Below are 22,132 nucleotides of genomic sequence, written 5' to 3' on the forward strand. Positions count from 1 at the left end.
TATAACAATATTACAAAAGTACACCATTAACTATTCAAATTGATTGCATTTTAAAAGAATATGCATGTAGGAATTCATATAATATACCAAAACAATCCCACCTTAGAGCATAGATTATGGATTGTGATTATATATAAGTTGTATTGACCTTAAATATGTTAAGAATTTCTGATTTTGGTGATAATCAATTCAAAAAACTTAAGTTATTAAAATAAGATCAATTTAATACTCTATCATTAGTATAAAATTGTGGACTTATTCCACATGATTTGTAAACATCAAAACATGATATATATATGATATTAGAGTAAGGTAATTTGTGGGTCATACTGGAATCTAATGTACATACTGGTGAATCTCCAGTAAGATAGAAATCATAGTGCAACAGACCCACACAATTTGAGATAATTCTTTTCATCTATGTGATATAGGTATGGACCTGATGAGAATATTAGCTACATGAATACCAAAATAGTCTCATATTTGAGGTAAATATGTGTAAAGATAGTATGTATCAATTTCCACTTTAGAGAGCATCTTTTGAGTATTCCTTTTTGGAGATTTAACTTGCATAGTTTACAAGCTTGTATCATTATAATTCAAAAGAAAGGGAAACTTTTATTGATAGAAGACTATAAAGTAACTATAGAAATAGAAAAAGATGACAAATAGAGCTATGGTTATTACCCCAAACAAAGGCCTTGTTTGAGTTGATAGTCTCACTACAAAGACCCACTTTACACAGCAAAACTTGATAGTTAACACCACCATCAACACATCAACGAAGATAGGAACATCAAAACCTAATAGAGAGAAAGACAAACCATTAGAGGTCCAAAGAAGTACAAGGACAGTACGTAGCAGCCGGTCCTAATGGTTACAGATGCATCCAGACATGCATCGACATCGTCTAAAGAGAAGCAGAAGATGGAGTGACGTCATCAAAACTCCAGAGCATCTCCATGCCTGGAGACCCCGTCGAGGGCACAACGCTCTCCATGTACGGCACCTCATACAAGTTCATCGTGTACGATGCGTGGGCCGCCGCTGTTGTCGGCTGATCGGAGAGCCACCTTGCTTCGTACGAGCTAACGGTGGCTGCGGAGCGCCGGCGCGGGGGGTTGGGGAGGGGATCGTCGTTGGGGAAGTTGACCTTTGCCTTCTTGCCGCGGATCCGGCGGGCCTCGCGGTCGTATGCGCGGGCGGCCTCCTCAGCAGTGGCGAAGGTGCCCAGCCATACCCGAACGCCTTTCACCGGGTCGCGGATCTCCGCTGCCCACTTCCCCCACGGCCGATGCCGTATTCCTCGGTACAGGTTCTTCCGCTCCCGCTTCCTCTGGACTGTGTCCACCAAGTACAATACACAAACAAGGACTTCTTGTCACCGTCCTTCTAACTTCCAGGAGAGAAAGAAGACGAGCAGTACCTTTCTCGAGTGGTGGCGGGATACAGTGGCAGTCGGTGCAGTCGGGCCAGAAGACGGAAGTGGAGGGTCGGTGGGTGTTGTCGCGAGGAGAGATCAAGTCGGAGATGATGGCGCCTCCACACATCTGATCACCACAGTCCTTTTTCTTCTAGTAGATGATAGGAGCTCGGAAGGGAGAGGAATCGAGAGAGACGTGGTTTTGGCAGAATGGAAGGTGGGAACGTGGTATTTATGAACAAAGCAAGACATCAATGGTAATGGAGGTGGTAAATCTCAGGCATGCTGTGGGCACCTGCACAAGTCTCCATCGACCAAAGTTGAAAAGCTGCCATCGACACTTTGACTCAGCTTTCTCTTGACCCAAGTCATGTAGCATTTCAAAGCCATGGCATTGCAACACATGGACGAAAGCACCTCCGTGGTGCATAAACAAGTAATATATAAGGAGCACATTGTATTTGAGCCGCAGTATTGACATGATCGAGAAGTGCTCAGAGCAGATTGATCTTAACTAAGACCAAAAGGAGTAAGCAACCACTTCCCAAGTTGCTATAGGTGTTGACGAACACCATGAGACATCTGTGCCTTTGCCCAATCTCTTCAGTAAGCGGACGTTTTCGTGAAACTTGACGTAAATGTTCTCATGTTGTTAGCATGGGTTCTTTCACCATCTTTGTTCATTCTCTTGGCAATGGATCGAAGCAAAATAGAAGGCATGGTCTCGATCTGTGCATGGAGGCTGCTTTTGATGGAGAGTGAAGTACTATTAAGACGTAGATATACTCTCTCTCTCTCCATAAAACACAGGCAAAAACACTTCGGTACTCCTTATAATCATTAATCAAAATACTTAAACTGAAATTTATAATAATACACTCATCAAATCCTTATAAGTCAATTTTAATCTTGTCCACTTCGAATGTGAAATTAATAAAGGGTGTTACATACTTAAAGAAGAAACACATGGTATAGAAAATTCTACAACATAAACTAATATGAGAAGATTGATTTCCAGATGTATTTGCTAGAGGACGGCTTCAAAATAAAAAAGAGAGACTTAGATCAACAAGTCATAAAATAAATTAGAAAATCCATAAAAAAAATATAAAATGGTTCTTAATTTATATGAAGAGAAATCATATTCTTCTTTATACGAAGAGAAACAAATACAAGAAACTTAAATCTAAGTCATGAATCCCTTAACATTTTCTCACATAAATTCTATAAACAAAAAAATATTCTATCATAGATCTATTAGAGAAAGTCATAAGACATATATTCTAACTTATTTTTCTCTATATCTCTCATTAAATTTTTAATTCTTATACTAATTCTTCGAACTAACTTGAATCTAATTATGACTACTAAAATACTAACACATATATGTTTTTACTAGAGACAATAAGCATAAGAAATAATATATAATAAGCTGTGTTGATTTAACATTATTACTCAGCTTTATGAAAGTTATAAAAATAATTACTAGAATCATGTTTCTCTCTCTCTCTCTCTCTCTCTCTCTCTCTCTCTCTCTCTCTCTCTCTCTCTCTCTCTCTCTCTAAAGGTATGCACTGTAATGAGTTGATGTTGATCAATATGATTCATTGCATCACATGATCTAATTGGTACCAAAAGCCAATTAATTCCTTTCACTAAGACCATTTCAAAAGCTAAAAAGATGGCCGGAGACTAATGGTAAAAGATTTGGTGAAGTGCTTCTCGAGAATCCCAAGTTAATGATCATGTCGAATGTAGTGTACCACTTTCAAGGAAGAAGCTTTGTTAGACAAGAAGCTATATAAAGTCATAGAAACATGATTTGAATGAGAGAAATCCATGTTTACTTTCTTGTTCCTGCCTAATTCCTTTCCCATTTTTTAAGACTAAAATGCTCGGTTTAATCACATGCTTAAACCCTACTCAACCTATGGCTCGAGCATCACGAGTTGAAAGAGAATTGCACTAGCTTCCTTCTTGCATTCTTGTGTTTCAAGCTGTCCATTCTTTTTGTGAGTATCTTTCTAAACATAATTTACACATTTTACACAAAACTAAATGGCTTGACAGGAACAAGATGAATTAGATTCTTCCAATGTCTGATTTGAGATCACCAAATATTCAACTTAGAAATTCGATGATCTTCGAAGCCATCCATTTCATATTCAATTGCAAATTGTTGATGCAGAAGAATAATATATATTTATATACTTCAACACTAAAAATGTTAAAAGTATGAATAGATAGATTATTTGGATATATATCCATAAAAAAAAAAAGAGATGGTATTGGAGTAAACATTTTGTGTTCAAATATTTTCTGCACCAAATATCTGATTAATTCCATGTTTTAAGAATATTAATACAAATCATGCATAATTAGTTAGCTCCGATACCATAATAAAATTTTAATCAAATTACTAATCATCCAAAGAGTTTATATTGATAAGAAAGAGGCTAACATTCATTGAATTTTCTTTCTATAACTATTCTAAAGATATTTCATTTGACATCTTTGTGATAGGGACCTCTTAGGCATTTACTTAATGTCAAACATCTTTTGCAAGTGTGGATATTAAAGGTAGAATCGGATCATGTGGAACCTTTAAGACTCGCTTAAAAAAGCCCCTTTATTAGATGACTGTGATGGCATCTCTCTCTCTCTCTCTCTCTCTCTCTCTCTCTCTCTCTCTCTCATCAGTAGGATTAGCCCATAGTTTTGTGGCAGGTGAGCTTTTGCAACATGAAAAGAAGCTGCAAGTTTGCAAGACAGCATTTGCAAGTTGTCACACCACCAACAGTGTAATGTTAGTGTACTCAGACAAGCTGAAGCTTAGTCAAGAATGACCATGATGACTTCTCATATTATCTTTTTTTTTTTTTCTGTTTAACTACAGAGATCATAGATTGCAGATGTTTTCTCCTAATTTAGCTAAACAATTCATTATTTTTGGACTAAAATGATGTAATTCCTTGTAAAGAAAAATTATCTTATTTGTGGTATTACAGACCTTAGAAGAATCTAATTCATCTTGTTTCTGTCAAGCCATTTAATTTTGTGTAAAATGTGTAAATTATGTTTAGATAGATACTTACAAAAGGAATGTTGAAACACAAGAATGCAAGAAGGAAGCTAGTGCACTTCTCTCTCAACTCATTATGCTCCGAGCATAGGTTGAGTAGGATGACATCTTGGGATCTTACATCCCACATTGCATTCAGCTCCCACGAAAAGAAACTAATAAATCTCTAAAAGAGTATTAGTTTGAGTAGAAGTAGATATACTAATTAATATTTTTAATAAGTATTACACTTTTTTTTCTATTTAATACTCTCGAAATGACACTTTATTTTATTTATAAAGAGTTTTTCTTATTTTACTTACTAATAATTTATTCTTAGATCACTTAATAGATTATACCAAAACCTCTCTCTTTTTTTCTTATTTTGAAGTGTAAGTAAAAGAGTGCAGATATCAGTGGCACCTCAAAATTATGTGTAGTGTGGAGAGTATCTTATGCAAAAAAATAACTATATAAATAAAATCTAAGCATCACATTTCTAATCAATTTGTATAATCTTATTAAATCGATCGATCAATTTTTTTATTAGGCTGTGTCATGATATCTAGCACATCTTCTTTTTTTGAAACTTTTTATTTAATTAATATACTTAAAACCGATTTGTATGCATCCATTAGTTATGAAATTGATTGAAATGTGAGTATCCAATTAGTTAGCTATAATAAAATTTAAATTTTAGACTTAAAAGATTAAAGATTTATAGTCTCCTATAATAACCTTTTAGATATAAGACATAAGTATTATACTCGGTTTATTCATTTATCAAATATTGAGATTTTTGATATCTCATCTAATAATATACTATAATATTTATCTAAGTCAACAAATTTAATTAATAAAAATATTTAATCTAATATTAATTAACAAATAAAAGAACTAAGATCGTATAAGTTTTTCGGGTCATCTTTACCCTCTAAGCTCAGGTTTCTCTACGACGGTTTAGTTTCAGTATCTTTTAGGATTCATGAGTCTACAGATATATTCAAAACGGATAATTCTTTTGAGTCTACTATCGAGGATGATCAAATATTGATTTTATCATTAATTTTTTTTATAAAATTATAAAATAAAAAATAAAAAAAATTGATTGCACCATTGATAGTACATATAAACGTCGGTAAAAAGACTTTGACTTGAACTCCTCACACGTAGAGAGGCAGCAAAGTGACATTAGAAGACCCACCTACTTCGCTTTTGACTGCCTTCCTGTCCTCATCGACCTTTACGTGCCTCTCTCGCTCTGGAGGCGTACCATTACACCGTAGAAGAAGAAGAAGGCTCTCTCAGATCTCCCATCGTTTCAAACAAGAGACAAAGGAGTAGGAGTCAATGAATGAAACGGACACCGCCTTTCTTAGTCTTCTGCTGGGCCACTCCGGCCAACCTTCCTTCTTCCTTCCATGTGTTGATCATGTAGGAATGATAATAACTTGAATTGGACATGCGTTGAAGCAATGTGTTGGCACCACTTGACCCTCTTACTAAATCGAGATCGGCATATCACTCACATATACGTCTAATCTTAGTACGTGTGCACGTCCGTCGATGCGGCTATTGTTTATCTTCATGGAAGCTAAATTTGCACCTATGCCATCGATGTGTTCTACTGTTTCTTGGGTCCATCACGGCACCAAATTTACTATGATCTCACGATAATCAAAGCAGTGATTAGATAGATGATACATGTGGGATACTGATATTTACCGCAGCACCTTATAACATAACCACTGGTCTCTTGATGGGTTCGTTTTGATGAGAGAGAAAGGAGAACGACAAAATGACCACCCATCATCTCGGCCGTCCATCGCGGTGGGTCGTTCAAACGAAACAGAGGTCACCGCACAGATCGGCGCTGCTCGTCTCACTTCCCTCCCCCGCCGACGCCGCAGCCACCGATGACTCCTCGTGCTCCAACCCGAGGAGCGCCTCCAAGCTCGAGATCCGCTCCCGCAGCCCCTCCTCCAGCGACGCCGAGCACGACGCCGAGCTCTCCTCCTCCGCCCAAACAGCGGCTCGCCGCTTCGTGGGGGGTTCCGCCGCGGCTGCGGCTGCTGCTGCTGCGGCGTAGTCGCTGGGGTTCGGGAAGTTGAGCTTGGCCTTGCTCCCCCGGATCTCTCGCGCCGCCACGTCGTACGCCCGCGCCGCCTCCTCCGCCGTCCCGTACGTACCCAGCCACACTCTCGACCCCTTCCTCGGGTCTCTTATCTCCGCGGCCCACTTCCCCCACGGCCGCCGCCGTATCCCCCTGTACAACGTCTTCCGCCGCCTCTGCCCTCCCCCTGCGGCCCCGGTCTTCGTGCCCTCGCCCTCCTCATCTGCGCCAAAAATCGTGCGCAGAGTTCACCGGGTAGTAGCAGGAAAAAGGAGAAGCAGGAGGAAAGTTCTCGTAGGGTCTTACCATGACGGGGAGGGGGATTGCCGCCAGGCGTCAGATCAAGGTCTTCCACGGCGGTCACGAAGTCAGAGATGATCGCTCCGCCACACATCTCGGCCTCTTCTCTTCGCCGGCGAACCTTGTTCCTCCGGTGCACCGTCCCCCAACCCCACCTCTGCCTCTCCCCATTTATAGCCTTCAGCTCCACAACCCCATCACTCACTCTCTGCTTATTATATTAATATTTTTGGATGGTGTTAATTTCGGGGAAAGCGGCAAAAGGAGAGCGTTTAACTCCTTTTATTTCTTAATTCCCAATAAAATAAATAACGATTTTTCGGAAGGAGTGCGCGAACGAGGGCGGGCACGTGATGCACACCGGGGAGGAGACACGAGCCGTACGATCACCGTCAGCCCGAGATGAGACGTCCACGTGGAGGCATCATGGCGGGAGGTACGGCCGGTGACGCGGTGTCGACACCCGCCGGTGTAACGCATGCAACCCGGTCCGTTCCAAAACATAACGGCTAAAGTAGCCCGGCTAAAATGCCCCGGAAAAGAGACTTTATTCACGGCCTAATGCCACTCGTGACGATCCGCGGTGGCGCAGTGGTGACTGCCTGATCGTGATGATGGGAAGTTGATCGGACGGTTGTGAAGGCGGGGGAAGGTTCAGTGCATCTCAGCCAAGTGGCGTCACGGAAAAAGGGGTAAACAACGCTTTCCGTTCATTTGGGCAGTCAATTGCCAATTCAGATAATAAGCCACAACATAGAACACGAAAGAAAAGAGAAAATATCGAATAATAATATTTTATTATTATGATTTATGACGATAAAATAGAATAATCGATATCGACATGTTTACATGTTAATAGAGCGACAAATATTGTCTCTATCCATCACCTTATTCTTCATTATATTTTAGTTTCGATTTGTCATTTTCATTTTTTGGCATTATCTTGCCGTTTATATCAATGATTTTGACTATCGAATAATCTCTTCCAAATGATGACAAATCTATTGCCGTATAAATCTACTCAACATCAAGGTTGGAATAGACAGTTTCCAAGTTGACTTCATATGAGTCAGCAAAGTTGAGCTTTCACCCGATCAAAGCTCACAGTCCTTCAAAGCAATTTAAACCATTTTCATCTTCTTTTAATCGCTATAAAGCCATAGTCGCTTTGAAGAGGTTTGTGCCATGCATCGGCCACTCATAGTATTGTTTTAGATCTCATATTGCTTAATCTTCTGTATTAATATTAATAATATATAAATATAATGAAGCTAATTAAGCAGCTATTTTCGTTTATTTAAGTAATTAGACTTTCTTTTACATGAAAAAAATGATCTTAATTGGACTCTTGAAGCCTTTTAAGTAAAGATTCTTAAGAGGAACGATTACTTTTGAAATCAAGGTTCGCAATACCGTATCGTACCGGTATTTCGACTTGGGCTCGGTACCGGTATAGTACGATATACCGAGCAGTACACCCAGGTGTACCGAGTACTGTATCAGTGCTACGGTGCTATAGTACACTGCTATAGTGCTACAGTACTCTCGGACCGGTAATAATCGATCCGCGTACCGATAACCTGTCGGACCGGTACGTACCGCCCGATACAGGTGGTACGGCTCGGTACGACAGACCCTGCTTGAAACCTATGGATTTAGGCAACTGTCGTAGTTGAAGTGTTGTGGAAGAGGAACAATTTAATATAAGCTTACTGCAAGCTTAAATCTCTTCCAACTTGCAATAACTTGTTGAGAGATGATTTCATGTCATCATCTAAAGTGGTTTTTAATCTGGACTTCAAATAGATATCATGTTAGATAGATGACACATTGTCTTCCACATCAGCTCTCTGATATGTTGGAATATTCTCTATCAAATTTTATTTCGAACTTAAAATAAATATTTTTATTTTTTAGATATTTAGATACCTTAGATATCTAATCTTATCTAACCATGTATTTGTTGGAGTGCAAAGAATAACTAGTGAAGGTGAGTCTTGATCCAAAGACTTTGAGGTGGTTTGTCTAAAGATTTTATAGCCTATTTTACATGGTATCTTCAATCAGCAAATTAATATTTTAGATATAAAATATATCAAATAATATTTCATACTTTTGACCTTTGATAAACAAATCAAGTACACCATCGTTATGCTATTATTTTAGGTATACTTTTTAAAAAAATATTCTTAAATTTGAGTATTATTTGAGGAACATGTTATTAACCAAACAACAAAATAAATCATAGTAGGTTAATTTTCATATCGACGAAAAAAAAGGGGTTAATTTTGAGATTGAAATTATTATCATAAAAGATTAAAAATGTAGTGGTAATGTATTGTGATAGTATTCATTTCCAATATAGTTTGTGGAATATATAATACTTAGTGAGAATGATTGGGTTAATAGTTCTCGTGGATTCTTTGGCTAATAATTATGGTAGACATTGGGGCAATGGTATATGAAAATAATTTGTTATAATTGATTATTAATAACCTAACATATTAACAAAAATCTCATCATAAAAGTTTGTGTTAAACAAGAATAATAGTATTTAATATTCATTAATATATATATATATATATATATATATATATATAATACTATAAAATGAAATATAAGTAAGAACATAAAATCTAGAGGTCCGTGATCATTATTCTAATTGTATTCCCTCGATCTCAACAAAATTTAACAAAGAGTGAGAGAAATCAATTGAAAAAGAGTTGAAAGAAATGAAATTGAGTTGTATGCAAATACTATGAAAATGGATATAAGTCAACTATGGAGTTGTGACAACCAAAATTTGAATTTCATTCATAAGGTTAAATTTGATCATCGATTTAGCTTCACAAAATTGATTTGACTTGACTTAGTGTTTCGAGTATCATCATATTTGAAAGAAAATAATTATGAAATATATTTTTTTAATATAGAGAATATTCATATCTCATGATCATTCTTTTACTTCGGTTCAACGATGGAAGATGCTCATATCTCATATCTTAATTCTTATAAAAAAATCATACTAGAGTATCATCCGAAATATTTTTTTGAAAGTTAGATTAACATACATTTACGAGCATCTCTTATAAATATTTATTTAATTTTTTTTAATCAAAACATACCTAAGAATACCACTTAACATAGTGTCATTCTTGTAAATATTAATTCAATGAGAAAATATATTCTTTCTCATGATTTATTGTTATAGCATGTCGAGTAAATTCTTCATATTTTATAGTTAGGATAACATGTACATATTTAACGAGCACTAGTTGAATTTTTTATATGAATCTAAAAAACATTGACTAGTTTTAGCAAAAACATGTTTTATCATATTATTATAAGATCCTCGAATCATAAATATCTTCATCACATATTATTTATAAAAAAAAATTAATGCTTAACTAAATACATTTGCCCCTCTTTTACTTTTTACTTTTTTTTTTCCATATTTACCATCAATTAGTGGAGTGTTTTTTTGTAAGATTTATTTGAATTAGACATTCTAATCATCATTAACATCCATCACGCCACTTCCACAACTATCCTAACTCCACCATCGAATGATGCCAAGTAATATCCATATCTTGATGTTGGCGAAGAAAATTGGTTCCTAACATATATCTCAAGGAACAAAAACTTATTCTCGGATCTCTCCTTACATTTTGTCAACACCTTCTCATTAGCGACATGGTGGTCCGTAGGAGAACAAGTAGTTGTAGTAGTATCATATACCATTGCCACTAGCTTGGCCTTTTGTAGTGACTAAGGATATCATTCTCCATTGCTTAAGAGTCACAAATAACTCTCTCTCTCTTTCGCCCAAAAGCAATTGGTTGGTGTGACCATTGGATTGATCATGGCTATTCCATGTATGTATGTTGCTTAGTTTGAGCATCCTTATGATACAACAAAATCCTCTTGACGACCTAAGAAGAGAATGAGTACAATATTCCTTGGATGTTAGATTAAAGAAGCCGAAATATTTTTCTTTCATTATACAAATTGAGTTAGGGAAGCTAAAATCCAATCCAATTATTGTGATTGATTAAATTGTAAAAAAGATTTTGTCTAATAAGTTGATAACACAGGGGTTTATATGAAAAGAAAGTTCTCTTTCTTTTAGTCATGATTGTCTATTATTACTTTGGACAAGAAATTATTTTTCTATTATATATTTTTAAAAAATCCTTAGAATTGTTATTATCATAGTAAATTCTTTATATGATATCGACGTCAATTAAAAACCTAAATATAGTAACTTAAAAGGATATATATATATATATATATATATATATATTTCTTGGTTGATAGGTATAATTAACTTATTAATTTTATAATAAATAAAAATAATTTTTTTGAAAGATACAAATATATATTTTTTATCTAGATGCATTCTTCTATAACTTGTTAAGAAGAAGTCAAACAAATCATTCTTCTTAATACTTCCATCTTCTTCCCTGTTTGTCCTTTACTATAAAATCACTCACCCTCCTTTATCTATATCCATTCTCGTATAGGGTTTTATCTTAAAACTCAGGACGTCTTATCTATCTATTATTATTATTATTATTATTATTATTATTATTATTATTATTATTATTATTATTATTATTATTATTATTATTTATTTATTTATTTATTTATTTATTATTATTATTATTATTATTATTATATGCAGTAGAATCTCTAGTTTTAGATTTTCGAATTTTTTTTATTTTTTTCATCAGTGATCTATCTTTTTCTATGTTCCCAAAATTGAACCAATATATAGATATATCAATCATGATATTTTTTTTATTATATTTCTAAAATTTTAATTCTATTAAAATTATTGTAACTAATATAAAAGTTAATTTTTTGTATGTTATTATCCTTACTAATAAAAATACATATTTGAAACTCAACCAAGGTTTAGTAAATTAGTTTATATTGGATTTTAAATTTATTTTATACTTATAATATTTTTGATGAAGATATCAAAAATATTATTTGTATTAGATGATACTATAACTGGTGATTGATTCATCTTATGGACCGAGTCAATACAAAAGATCAAAAAAAAATATTTTTATCATATAAGAAGTATTTTGAGATATAGAATAAGTATGAAGAACAAAGAAAAAGGGCACCAACCATAAAACAAAAAACTCAAAATGAGGATTTTTTCGAAAATTTGTTCTTATTATTTTGCATCATAATAATAATAATAATAATAATAATAATAATAATAATAATAATAATAATAATAATAATAATAATAATAATACCTTAGTCAACATGCATGAAAAATGATATTATATAAAGCCATTACCTTCTTGCTCGGAACCAAACACTTCCGCTCTACTCACGCACAACACTTCTCCCGCGTCTCCTCCTCGCCTGTGATTTCGATTGCGAAACCGAAGAGTATAGACGCGGCATGGGGACCCCCAAGCTTGGGTTCATCCCCAGCATGAGGGAGAGGGTGGAGGACACCCTGTCCGCCTACCGCAACGAGCTCGTCTCCCTTCTGTCCAGGTTCCGCCCTCGCTCCGGTCTCTCCACCTCGTGTCGTGCCGACAATTTCTGCGGTTCGGTGTGATTTGTATTGGTCTGTGCCGGCAGGTACGTGAGCCAGGGGAAGGGGCTGCTGCAGCCCCACCACCTCCTCGACGCCCTCGCCACCCTCGGGGACGACGCCCGCACCAAACTCTCCGAAGGTCCCTTCTCCGACGTCCTCAAGTCCGCCCAGGTCCGATTCAGGCCATTCACGCGGACATCCAAAGAAGATGTCTGTGTGCTCTTAATTCGCTCTTCTCCTTCTTGATTTCTACCGACCTAGACATTCAGAAAGCTATCTTTTTCCGCAATTACTTTGTTTTTATTGTTGATTCCAAACACCAAGACCGACAAAAATTTCTTTTTTTTTTCTTTAACTATCATTTCCCTTGTGATATTAAATCATTTATTGCTCAATTTCCTCCTTTTTTAAAAATTTTCTTGATACTTGGTATACCAAATGCTTAACAAAGATTCGTATGTTTATTGTTCATTTGGTCACCGACGGGAATTAGGAAGCTGTAGTTCTGCCACCATTCGTGGCGATTGCCGTCCGCCCCAGGCCTGGTATATGGGAATATGTCCGGGTTAATGTCCATGAGCTTAGCGTCGAGCAGCTGAGTGTGTCGGAGTATCTATAGTTCAAGGAAGAGCTAGAAGATGAAAGGTAAGCGATGATTTGTGGGTCTCCATAAAACGTTTCTTGTATCAACCATACTCTTTTCTTAAGCTGAAATAAGTGTTTTCTATTAATCAACTCAAAGGTCTAACGATCGTTACGTGTTGGAGCTGGACTTCGAACCATTCAATGCTTCATTCCCACGGCCAATCCAGTCATCGTCAATCGGCAATGGGGTTCAGTTCCTGAACCGACATCTTTCATCCATTATGTTCCATAACAAGGATTGCTTGGAGCCTCTGCTTAACTTCCTCCGTGCCCACACGTATAAGGATCATGTAAGATTACCTGTCGATGAATGTTTAAGAGCTCCAACTTTTCAAATCTGATGGTCTAGCTGTTTTTATTGTGCATTGAGCAGGTCATGATGTTGAGTGATAGGATACAAAGCATGTCCAGGCTTCAGTCTGTTCTGACCAAGGCCGATGAATATTTGTCTATGCTTCCACCAGAGACTCCATTCTCTGAGTTTGCTCATGTGTAAGAAAAGTATTCAGTAACAAAGCACCGAAACAGAATGGTCACTTGCTTTTCCTATCTTTCTTTTATATAGTAATTCATATAATCTTAACAACGGTCACTAAGTTTTATATATTTCAAAGTTGCATTTAGGTTTTACTTCTTCAGCATGTAATGTCAAATGGACATGACTATTAATCTCAAAAATGGTATCAGGTGTGTTTTCTTTTTTGTACTAACAAGTGTTTTATAGAACAAACTTCCATTCATCCACTACCTGTTCTAGGTTGCCTGGACATTGGATGTGCCTGAATGAAACAATATCTGTGTCATGTTATTTAATTTCATTATAAGTAGTGCTCGAATGAACCAACTACATTTCTGGAGAAAAGAGACATTGGGAACAATATCTATATGTCATGTTATTTAATTTCATTATAAGTAGTGGATACCGTCCATGAACAGAGTTCTGTTATTTTCCTCAAACAGTATGATTACCTTAGTTTGACCCCATATCATTGCTAAGTTGGTGATTTCTATTTGAGCTTCATTTAGAAGGAAAAGAATATTCAGCTTATGTTTCATGCAAAAGGGCCTTTATGCTCTGTTGTGAAGATAATTATATCTATTATCAAGCTTATTTACAACCTTTTACAAGTTTATTTATAGGTTTCAAGAGATGGGTTTGGAGAGAGGCTGGGGTGACACGGCTCGACGTGTTCTGGAAATGATTCACCTTCTTCTGGACATCCTTCAGGCTCCTGATCCTTCCACTCTGGAGATGTTTCTAGGGAGGATTCCCATGGTGTTCAATGTTGTAATTCTTTCACCCCATGGGTACTTTAGCCAAGCTAATGTATTAGGCTTACCGGACACCGGAGGGCAGGTAGTACTCCTACATTAAGTTGTAGTTTTGTTTTCCTTCTTTTATTCAGTTGTATAAGATGACCATGGAGAAAAATATATTTACATTGATGTCTTTGTAGAAGTATGAGGGTTTCAAGCAAGTAATGTTTAAAACCTGTTGTACAGGTTGTCTACATACTGGATCAAGTTCGTGCATTGGAAAATGAGATGCTTTTGAGAATAAAGAAACAAGGGCTGGATATTTATCCTAAAATCCTCATTGTAAGTGAATCTAGTAATCGATTGTACATGCTGATTCTTATTTATGCATTCTTACTTCTTCTGTTAAGTTTTTTAATTGAAGGTTACCAGGCTCATACCTGATGCAAAAGGGACAACATGCAATCAACGGCTTTAAAGAATCAGTGGAACACAACATACTTGGATCTTGCGGGTGCCTTTTAAAACTGAAAAGGGAATTCTTAAGAAATGGATTTCAAGATTTGATGTATGGCCTTACTTGGAGAAGTTTGCTGAGGTAAAATTTATGAGGCCTTATAGATCCTTTGAAACCATGTGATGATTCTAGATTGAGATTGTTAGGGGCAGATTATTTGACATTCTCTTCATTGTACATGTTTCTCCATGATCTAGTTTATTGCAGAATTTTTTCCTGTGTTGTTAATTTCACTACTAGTTAATCTTCTTTTAAAGAATTTGTTTCCTGCAGATCTAAAGTTCAACTAAATTTTAAAAATTTTCTATCTTAACCCTTGTTTCAATTAGTGAGTTTATGATCTATTTCATATTTATTTCTTGTTTCTCTCCACAAATATTCTTTTTTGGAAGAAATACATGCTTACAGGTGCAAATTGAAGTGGGCAGAGGGAACCAAGGGGTTTGAGGTTCCCTTTTGAAACAGCATGAGTAAATTTCCGAACAGGAGGAAATTTTACTAGCTGATTGACATCTACCTAGGATCTGATCACATGATTGAAAGATTTGGATAAACCATATAGACAAAAAGCCTTGTCTGGATTAGTCTTGGATTCCTAGACCATTTTCTATTCTTTTTTATCTTTTTCATAGTTATGCCATTGCCTCTCTGTCCCATTACACATGAATAACTAGTTAACTACTACTGGAAAATTGTCACACTGTAGTGCTTTCATATTAATATGTGATCTGGTTGCTCTGCTGTTTCTTATGTTGGTGTTATCAACACTGGCTTAAGTGTCAAAAGTCAGAAAGAAACATATAATGTGAAAAAAGAAACAAAGTGTCAAAAGAAAAATCTAATGTGAAAAACGAAACAAAATGAAGTTCCAATAACTGGCTAAGTATTCCTATGAAGGGTTTAAATATGTGGCTGAAAAGAAACAATCTTGAAGTCTAACTTGCATGCACTCACTAAAGTTCCATGGTATTTTCATGAAGGGTTTAATGAGACTGCTCTTAACAGTCATGGAATCGGTCAACCATGGTTTTCATGAACAAACATAACAGTACTTAGTACTTGTAAGGTTTTCTTGAAAAAACTAAATAATTTATCCCTGTATTAGTTTTGTGCACTGAATATTTGCCATTTACTGTGACGTATCAGATTCAAATGCTTGGTGAATTGTTTGATTTGGCAAGATAACCTAAATGAGTTTTTTTAATGAAAAATTAGTTTTTTACAAAAGTAAGAACCTTTTTCTTTTTATATAGTGAGGCTATGAAATTTTGCTGATACATTCACACTGAGCATCAAAATCCAGAACTGTTAATATCATTTAAATGGAAAATTGTGTTTGGCATCTATGCCTCCGATGTAATAGTCCATCCAATATGTTACAATATTTTTTTTGTGGTCCAATTAAGAGATAAGTTTAATTTTTATAATTTGCCATTGCTGTTTTTTTATCATTTGATTTGAATTAGTTTGGATGCTTACTGACAGACAGTTCATTCTATTTATAGGATGCAGCAAGTGAAATTGCTGCAGAGTTACATGGTGCTCCAGATCTAATTATTGGAAATTATAGTGATGGAAATCTTGTTGCCTCTTTGTTATCTTATAAACTTGGAATTACCCAGGTATGCTCTGGTTAGTCATAATTGTTGTATGTTCTTTGTTTGAACAGTATATTTTTGTATGTACATATCATTGATAAACTCTTATGCAGTGCAACATTGCTCATGCACTGGAAAAGACAAAATATCCCGATTCAGATATATATTGGAAGAAGTATGAGGACAAGTACCATTTTTCATGCCAGTTCACTGCTGATCTAATTGCCATGAATAATGCAGATTTTATAATCACTAGCACCTACCAAGAAATTGCTGGAAGGTACATTGCCCAATTTCCTGGATAAATTTGTATTTTTATAACTTGTCATTTAGAGAGAATGTTTTGTTTATTCTGTAATATAGCAAGTTTTTTCTACTGACATATTTTTTCCACTATAACTATATTTTTTTTTGCTTAATTACTTTTAAGTACTTTGAATTGCCAGATGCATGCTTGTACTTAGACTGCAACAGTTAGATGGATTTTCGAGATGCAAATTAGTCCATTTATCATGGAAATGTTACTCTCTTTTCGAAACTTGATTTGGTGGAAAACTAACAATCTTTTGAGCATGGATCTGAAGGCATCTTTTCAAGGGTAGTGAAAGATCCATGTAATGTTAAATCATGGAATATTAAAGTTAATTGTTGTAATCAAACCAGTTACCAACCAGTAATGATGTTATGCCAAGGCACTGAATCAGTGTGTGTGTGTGTCAACTTTCATTAGTTCTTTCTAAACCTGTCCATCTTTGCAATATTTTATTGGAAATGTGCCTATCTGGTTGTAGTATAGGAATGCCATTCTGGGTGCCAAAATTCTGCTGGTGTGGTATGTGACGGTGGTGTCATATGCTCCACTGTTCTAACACAGAATCGACTCCTGTTGTGTATCCCACTAGTTTCCTTTCCTTTATGTCTTCCTTTCTGGCATACATCATTTCTACTGATAAGCCCTCACTGGCAGCAATTAAGCTTGAGGATTCTTCATCATGACCCATGGTTGCCTTAATCCCACAGGTCATTGCCTAATATCAGGTGAGGTGCTGTGGATCTAGCAGCTTTAATCAGTTGTGGAGAACTAGTATTGACACAGTTCAGTTGGTACCTTTGTACCGAGTTTTGTGTATGGTTCACCTTAGTATGTCCATCCATTGTTGGATCTGCATGACTAAGCATTTCAAGCCTATCTGTATAGGCTAGTTTATTCAGTTCAACAAGAATGCCCTGTACCATGTGCATACTCTCTACACAATCTGGTGAGTGCCACATCAAGTAAACACCAATGGATCCTTGAGTAACATGACAAGTACCTTTTGTATTGACAAACAGAACATTCATGACCATGCATTTATTAAACAAATATTTTATTTTTACATAGAAGTTGGGGATAGCAGACACTACCTTGGAATGTGAAACTTAAGTCTATTTCAATGCAGGGAGGTTGTATGACAGAGTCTGTGGCACCCTCATCCACAATTCTTGACACAGACTTGGCTGCTGTACTTCTTTTATCATAGTCTGCCGCTTCCGGAATGCTAGTTTTGTTTCTTCTTGATATCTTATATAAAATATTCTGCCTCTATTTCAGCAAGAATGCAGTCGGACAGTATGAGAGCCATACTGCTTTCACTCTACCTGGTTTATATCGTGTTGTCCATGGAATTGATGTTTTTGATGCAAAGTTCAATATAGTCTCCCCTGGAGCGGATATGGGTATTTACTTTCCATACTCAGAGAAGGAAAGAAGGCTTACTTGTCTTCATGGTTCAATCGAAAAATTGCTTTATGATCAAGAGCAATGTGATGAACACGTGTGAGTACATATATCATGGTTTTTAGTATCTACATTGGTTGTCTGATTTTGAATATTGATAATTTCTCTTCACCTTATATGCTATACAATGATTTTATTTGGTCCATTGATCAGATTCATGATGCAATCATTTACAGCTTATTGTGCGTGATTTTCTTTTGCACTATTAAACTTATTTTAATGGCATTAACGTATATTTATGTCTCCAGGCATACTCGTTTTACAAATAAGGTATGATATGTGATAATAATAATGAACGAGTGATAAAGATTGCAGCTGCATGTTTTGTATTGATAGTAACATTTTCAAACTCAGTCTGATATCGCTTTCAACAACTATTTAGATTGTATGGTGCCTGTGTACTGACAAATACCATATGGTATCACCGAAAAATAAAAAAGAGAAAAAAATCATCTGATACCGAACTATATGATTTGATAGTAGTTCTTGATTAGATTAGTAAACATTGGTCGGTACATATAGGTTAGATTGGTATTTCAAACCTATGTAAAATCAATCAAAAGAAACTTCTAGTGTTTAGAATAATTGTATGTTGTGACATTTAATTTCACCTAAACCTTATATCTTGTTTCATGTTGATAATACAGGTTTCCTTTTACCTTTTCCTTGTACCATATGCATGATGTGTGGTTATCATCTTCGTGTCATGAGGTTCTGTAAATTGTTTTGGACTCTTTCTGTTCAGTTCTTTAGAGGAAACTGGATCACTTAGAGTGCAGCATTAAGCAAATTGGTCATGTAAATATCTCATTATACATTCTTTTTTATGAACAAATGACTCGAGATAAAAAATCATAAAATATTCTGATTGATTTGTTAGTTTAGTTGTCGTTTGTAAGGCTTCTAATGATGTCAAGTAATATTCTCAATCGTAAAATGATAGATGATAATCTTATGGTGAAACTCTTGAAAAGTTGTGTACCTTTAAGTTATAATAGCTTGAAACTCCTAGTAAATGAATGCACGAGGATTCCATCAATATGGGGTCTGATAAAAAGACAATCCAAATTAGTGAGGTTCCTGGCAATGCAAAGTCTAGGAAGCGTTTGATTTAGTCAAACGTTCAACTTTTTCACTCCTTGGTATCAGTTCATTGCTTTCTTTCGCAATATCTGACACGGCAATTCTGAGTCTTGTACCTTACCTTTTATTTGTTGCAAATTCTCACAGAATTATGTAGGTCTGAAAGTCATAATTTTACAAGAATCATATCAAGCATAATTTCTAGGAACCACCATGTTTGATAAAGAACAATTTTTTTGTGTTCTAATCTCCTTGTTTATAGCTCTACTGTCATTTTTAACTATTTTCTCGCTACTGCAGTGGTTGGTTGGATGACCGATCGAAGCCCATTATCTTCTCAATGGCAAGGCTTGACCGAGTGAAGAACATTACAGGCTTGGTTGAGTTGTTCGGAAAGAGCGAAAAACTAAGAGAGTTGGTAAATCTTGTTGTAGTTGCTGGTCACAATGATGTGAAGAAATCCAATGACACAGAAGAAATCCAAGAGATTGAGAAGATGCACCAACTCATAAGAACCTACAACTTGTTTGGCCAGTTCCGCTGGATTTCTTCACAAATGAACAGGGCAAGAAACGGTGAGCTTTATCGCTACATAGCCGATACCCGTGGAGCTTTCGTTCAGGTAATATTTAGAGTCATCAAGATGATCTCTGCCACTTAAACCATGCAATCACTTACATCCTTGTTCCCACAGCCAGCTTTCTATGAAGCTTTTGGCCTCACTCTGGTGGAGGCCTCAACTTGCGGTCTCCCAACATTTGCTACTTGTCATGGAGGTCCTGCAGAAATTATCGAGCATGGGGTATCAGGTTTCCATATAGATCCACATCATCCTGATAAAGCTGCTGCACTCATGGTTGAGTTTTTTGAACAGTGTAAAGAAGATGCTGACTACTGGAATAGCATATCCAAAGGAGGATTGAGTCGAATCTATGAGAGGTCCTTCACGATGAATTACTTGTTGTTACACATGCATATCTTTTATTTCTAGCTTGCTGCAAATTAATGACATAACATCATGTGGCAATGCGTAGGTATACATGGAAGATCTATTCGGAAAGATTAATGACACTAGCTGGGGTTTATGGCTTCTGGAAATATGTGTCCAAGCTTGAAAGGCGTGAGACGCGGCGCTGTCTTGAGATGTTCTACATAGTACAATTCAGAGAGCTGGTAAGTTCGAACTTTGAACTCCACTTGATGAAAAGGCATGTTAGATGAACTCCAGTTTCTTCCAGGAAAATAATCTTGGCATTAATGTTGCATTTTCTTCTTCAAATGACAGGTGAAATCTGTCCCTCTTGCAGTTGATGAGCACTGATGTTGTTTGCGAATTTCCAATAAACATGCCTCTGTCACCAAATTTGGCTGTCGATAGATGATTCACCAAAAGCTGCAAAGCATTCGAGTGAATTTAAATTTTGATGGTCATTATATTGAGCAGCTCTTTTGCTTTTGATCACTTGTAATGCTTCCAGTAAGCTCTCTAAGATATGTTAGATTGAGGCTGGAGTTTCCAGGTTGCTTACGGACCTTTTGCTGCTTGACATAGTTATATGATCTTGTGATAGATTCCTGAAATCTTAATTAGATTCGGTGAGCTTTCCATCCTCGAGAAACCTCTATGTAAAGTTGGTCTATTCTTCTCTCGCCACGTCATCTTCTCCTGAGTCGTGGTAGCTTCTAGTGCAACACACGTGCTCCGCTTCGCTTGCCACGTGTCACGTCTTATGACCGATCGCTCACAAACGCGTTTAAATCCAGTCGACATCTCTCCCGCAGTCTCCGAGGAGAGCTCGAGAAGCCTAAAGAAGACGGCGGCGAAGATGCAGCACGTAGAGAGGATCCGATACCTTCACGTCCTCCCCGCCTCTCGCACATCCCTTCTCCCTCTTGTACGTGCTTGTTTCTCCTCCACCACCGCCCGCACCGCTGACACCGCCGTGCATTCCGAAGACCCTCAGGTTCTTATACGAATACTACCTATTTTCCCTTCCCTTTACTCTATTAGTTGTAATTTACGAGCTCCAACTACGCTCTGTTGCATGCGTGGGTGATGTTAGGGTGATGATGCTGAAGAGGCGGCAAAGGCAGCAGCAGCTGAGGAGAATCTGAGGAAGGAACGTAAGGAGGAAGACACGGAACTGCCTCATAGCCTCAGCGACAAGATCCCGCCGTTTGCTCCGTCTCCCAAGCTCCAGAGCCACGAGGTTGTCCCGCCGGGGGCGCCATCCCTGCAGCAGAAGCGCCGGCTCTCGCACCAGCCCGAGCCCGTAGTCTTCGCCGACGTGTCCTGTGTTGGCCGCGACGGCACACCTCTTCACCGAGAACAGCAGAAAGAGGAGGAGGACTACAAGCATCATAAGCCGTCGCCGCTGGCGGAGATAGAGTTCGCGGACACGAGGAAGCCGATAACCCGGGCGACAGACAGCGGAGCGAGCTACGACATGGAATGATGGTGGAGGAGACGGTGAATGAGGCATTGGCACGGGCGGAGGCCATGTTTAGGGAGAGGGCCATGACGGGCGACCCCGACTTGCCTCATTCCAGGGCTCTCAGGAGAATGCTTTGGGAGATGGTCCGATGTGTGCATGGCTCCACTGGGCGTGAAAGTATGTAGTGTGAGAGCTCTAACATTGTGGATTCTAATGGAAATGATGTTACTCCGTACATGTATTAATTACTAGTTGGCTGGCGGCCCCCGTACGAAGATGGATTTTATGTACATAATGGAGTGTAATAAATGGGCATGAGATGTATTTTTGATCTATAATGGAGTGTAATATACAGAT

The 22,132-nt window shown here is 37.0% G+C and overlaps 3 protein-coding genes and 1 pseudogene across 3 annotated transcripts; 2 read left to right on the forward strand and 2 right to left on the reverse strand.

The window, feature by feature from the left end:
- Positions 1 to 598: 598 nt before the first annotated feature.
- LOC103977645 (ethylene-responsive transcription factor ERF071) lies at positions 599 to 1,654 on the reverse strand. Its single transcript, XM_009393218.3, has 2 exons — positions 1,427 to 1,654; positions 599 to 1,341 (listed from the first exon to the last, which is right to left on the reverse strand). Exons 1-2 carry the CDS (start codon positions 1,548 to 1,550, stop codon positions 911 to 913), a joined length of 555 nt encoding a protein of 184 aa, XP_009391493.2. The 5' UTR covers positions 1,551 to 1,654; the 3' UTR covers positions 599 to 910.
- A 4,498-nt stretch (positions 1,655 to 6,152) lies between these two features.
- Positions 6,153 to 7,062, reverse strand: LOC103977646 (ethylene-responsive transcription factor ERF071). Its single transcript, XM_009393219.3, has 2 exons — positions 6,904 to 7,062; positions 6,153 to 6,820 (listed from the first exon to the last, which is right to left on the reverse strand). The coding sequence occupies exons 1-2, from the start codon at positions 6,989 to 6,991 to the stop codon at positions 6,324 to 6,326; spliced, it is 585 nt and encodes a 194-aa protein (XP_009391494.2). The 5' UTR covers positions 6,992 to 7,062; the 3' UTR covers positions 6,153 to 6,323.
- A 5,192-nt stretch (positions 7,063 to 12,254) lies between these two features.
- Positions 12,255 to 20,995, forward strand: LOC103977647 (sucrose synthase 4-like; annotated as a pseudogene).
- A 46-nt stretch (positions 20,996 to 21,041) lies between these two features.
- Positions 21,042 to 22,070, forward strand: LOC103978068 (uncharacterized). Its single transcript, XM_009393772.3, is given in 3 exon segments — positions 21,042 to 21,304; positions 21,404 to 21,785; positions 21,788 to 22,070. Coding segments are annotated over 3 exon segments (789 nt in total). The 5' UTR covers positions 21,042 to 21,070; the 3' UTR covers positions 21,961 to 22,070.
- Positions 22,071 to 22,132: the final 62 nt, after the last annotated feature.

The sequence above is a fragment of the Musa acuminata genome, chromosome BXJ2-3 (assembly GCF_036884655.1).
Source record: "Musa acuminata AAA Group cultivar baxijiao chromosome BXJ2-3, Cavendish_Baxijiao_AAA, whole genome shotgun sequence".
Lineage (NCBI taxonomy): Eukaryota > Viridiplantae > Streptophyta > Magnoliopsida > Zingiberales > Musaceae > Musa > Musa acuminata.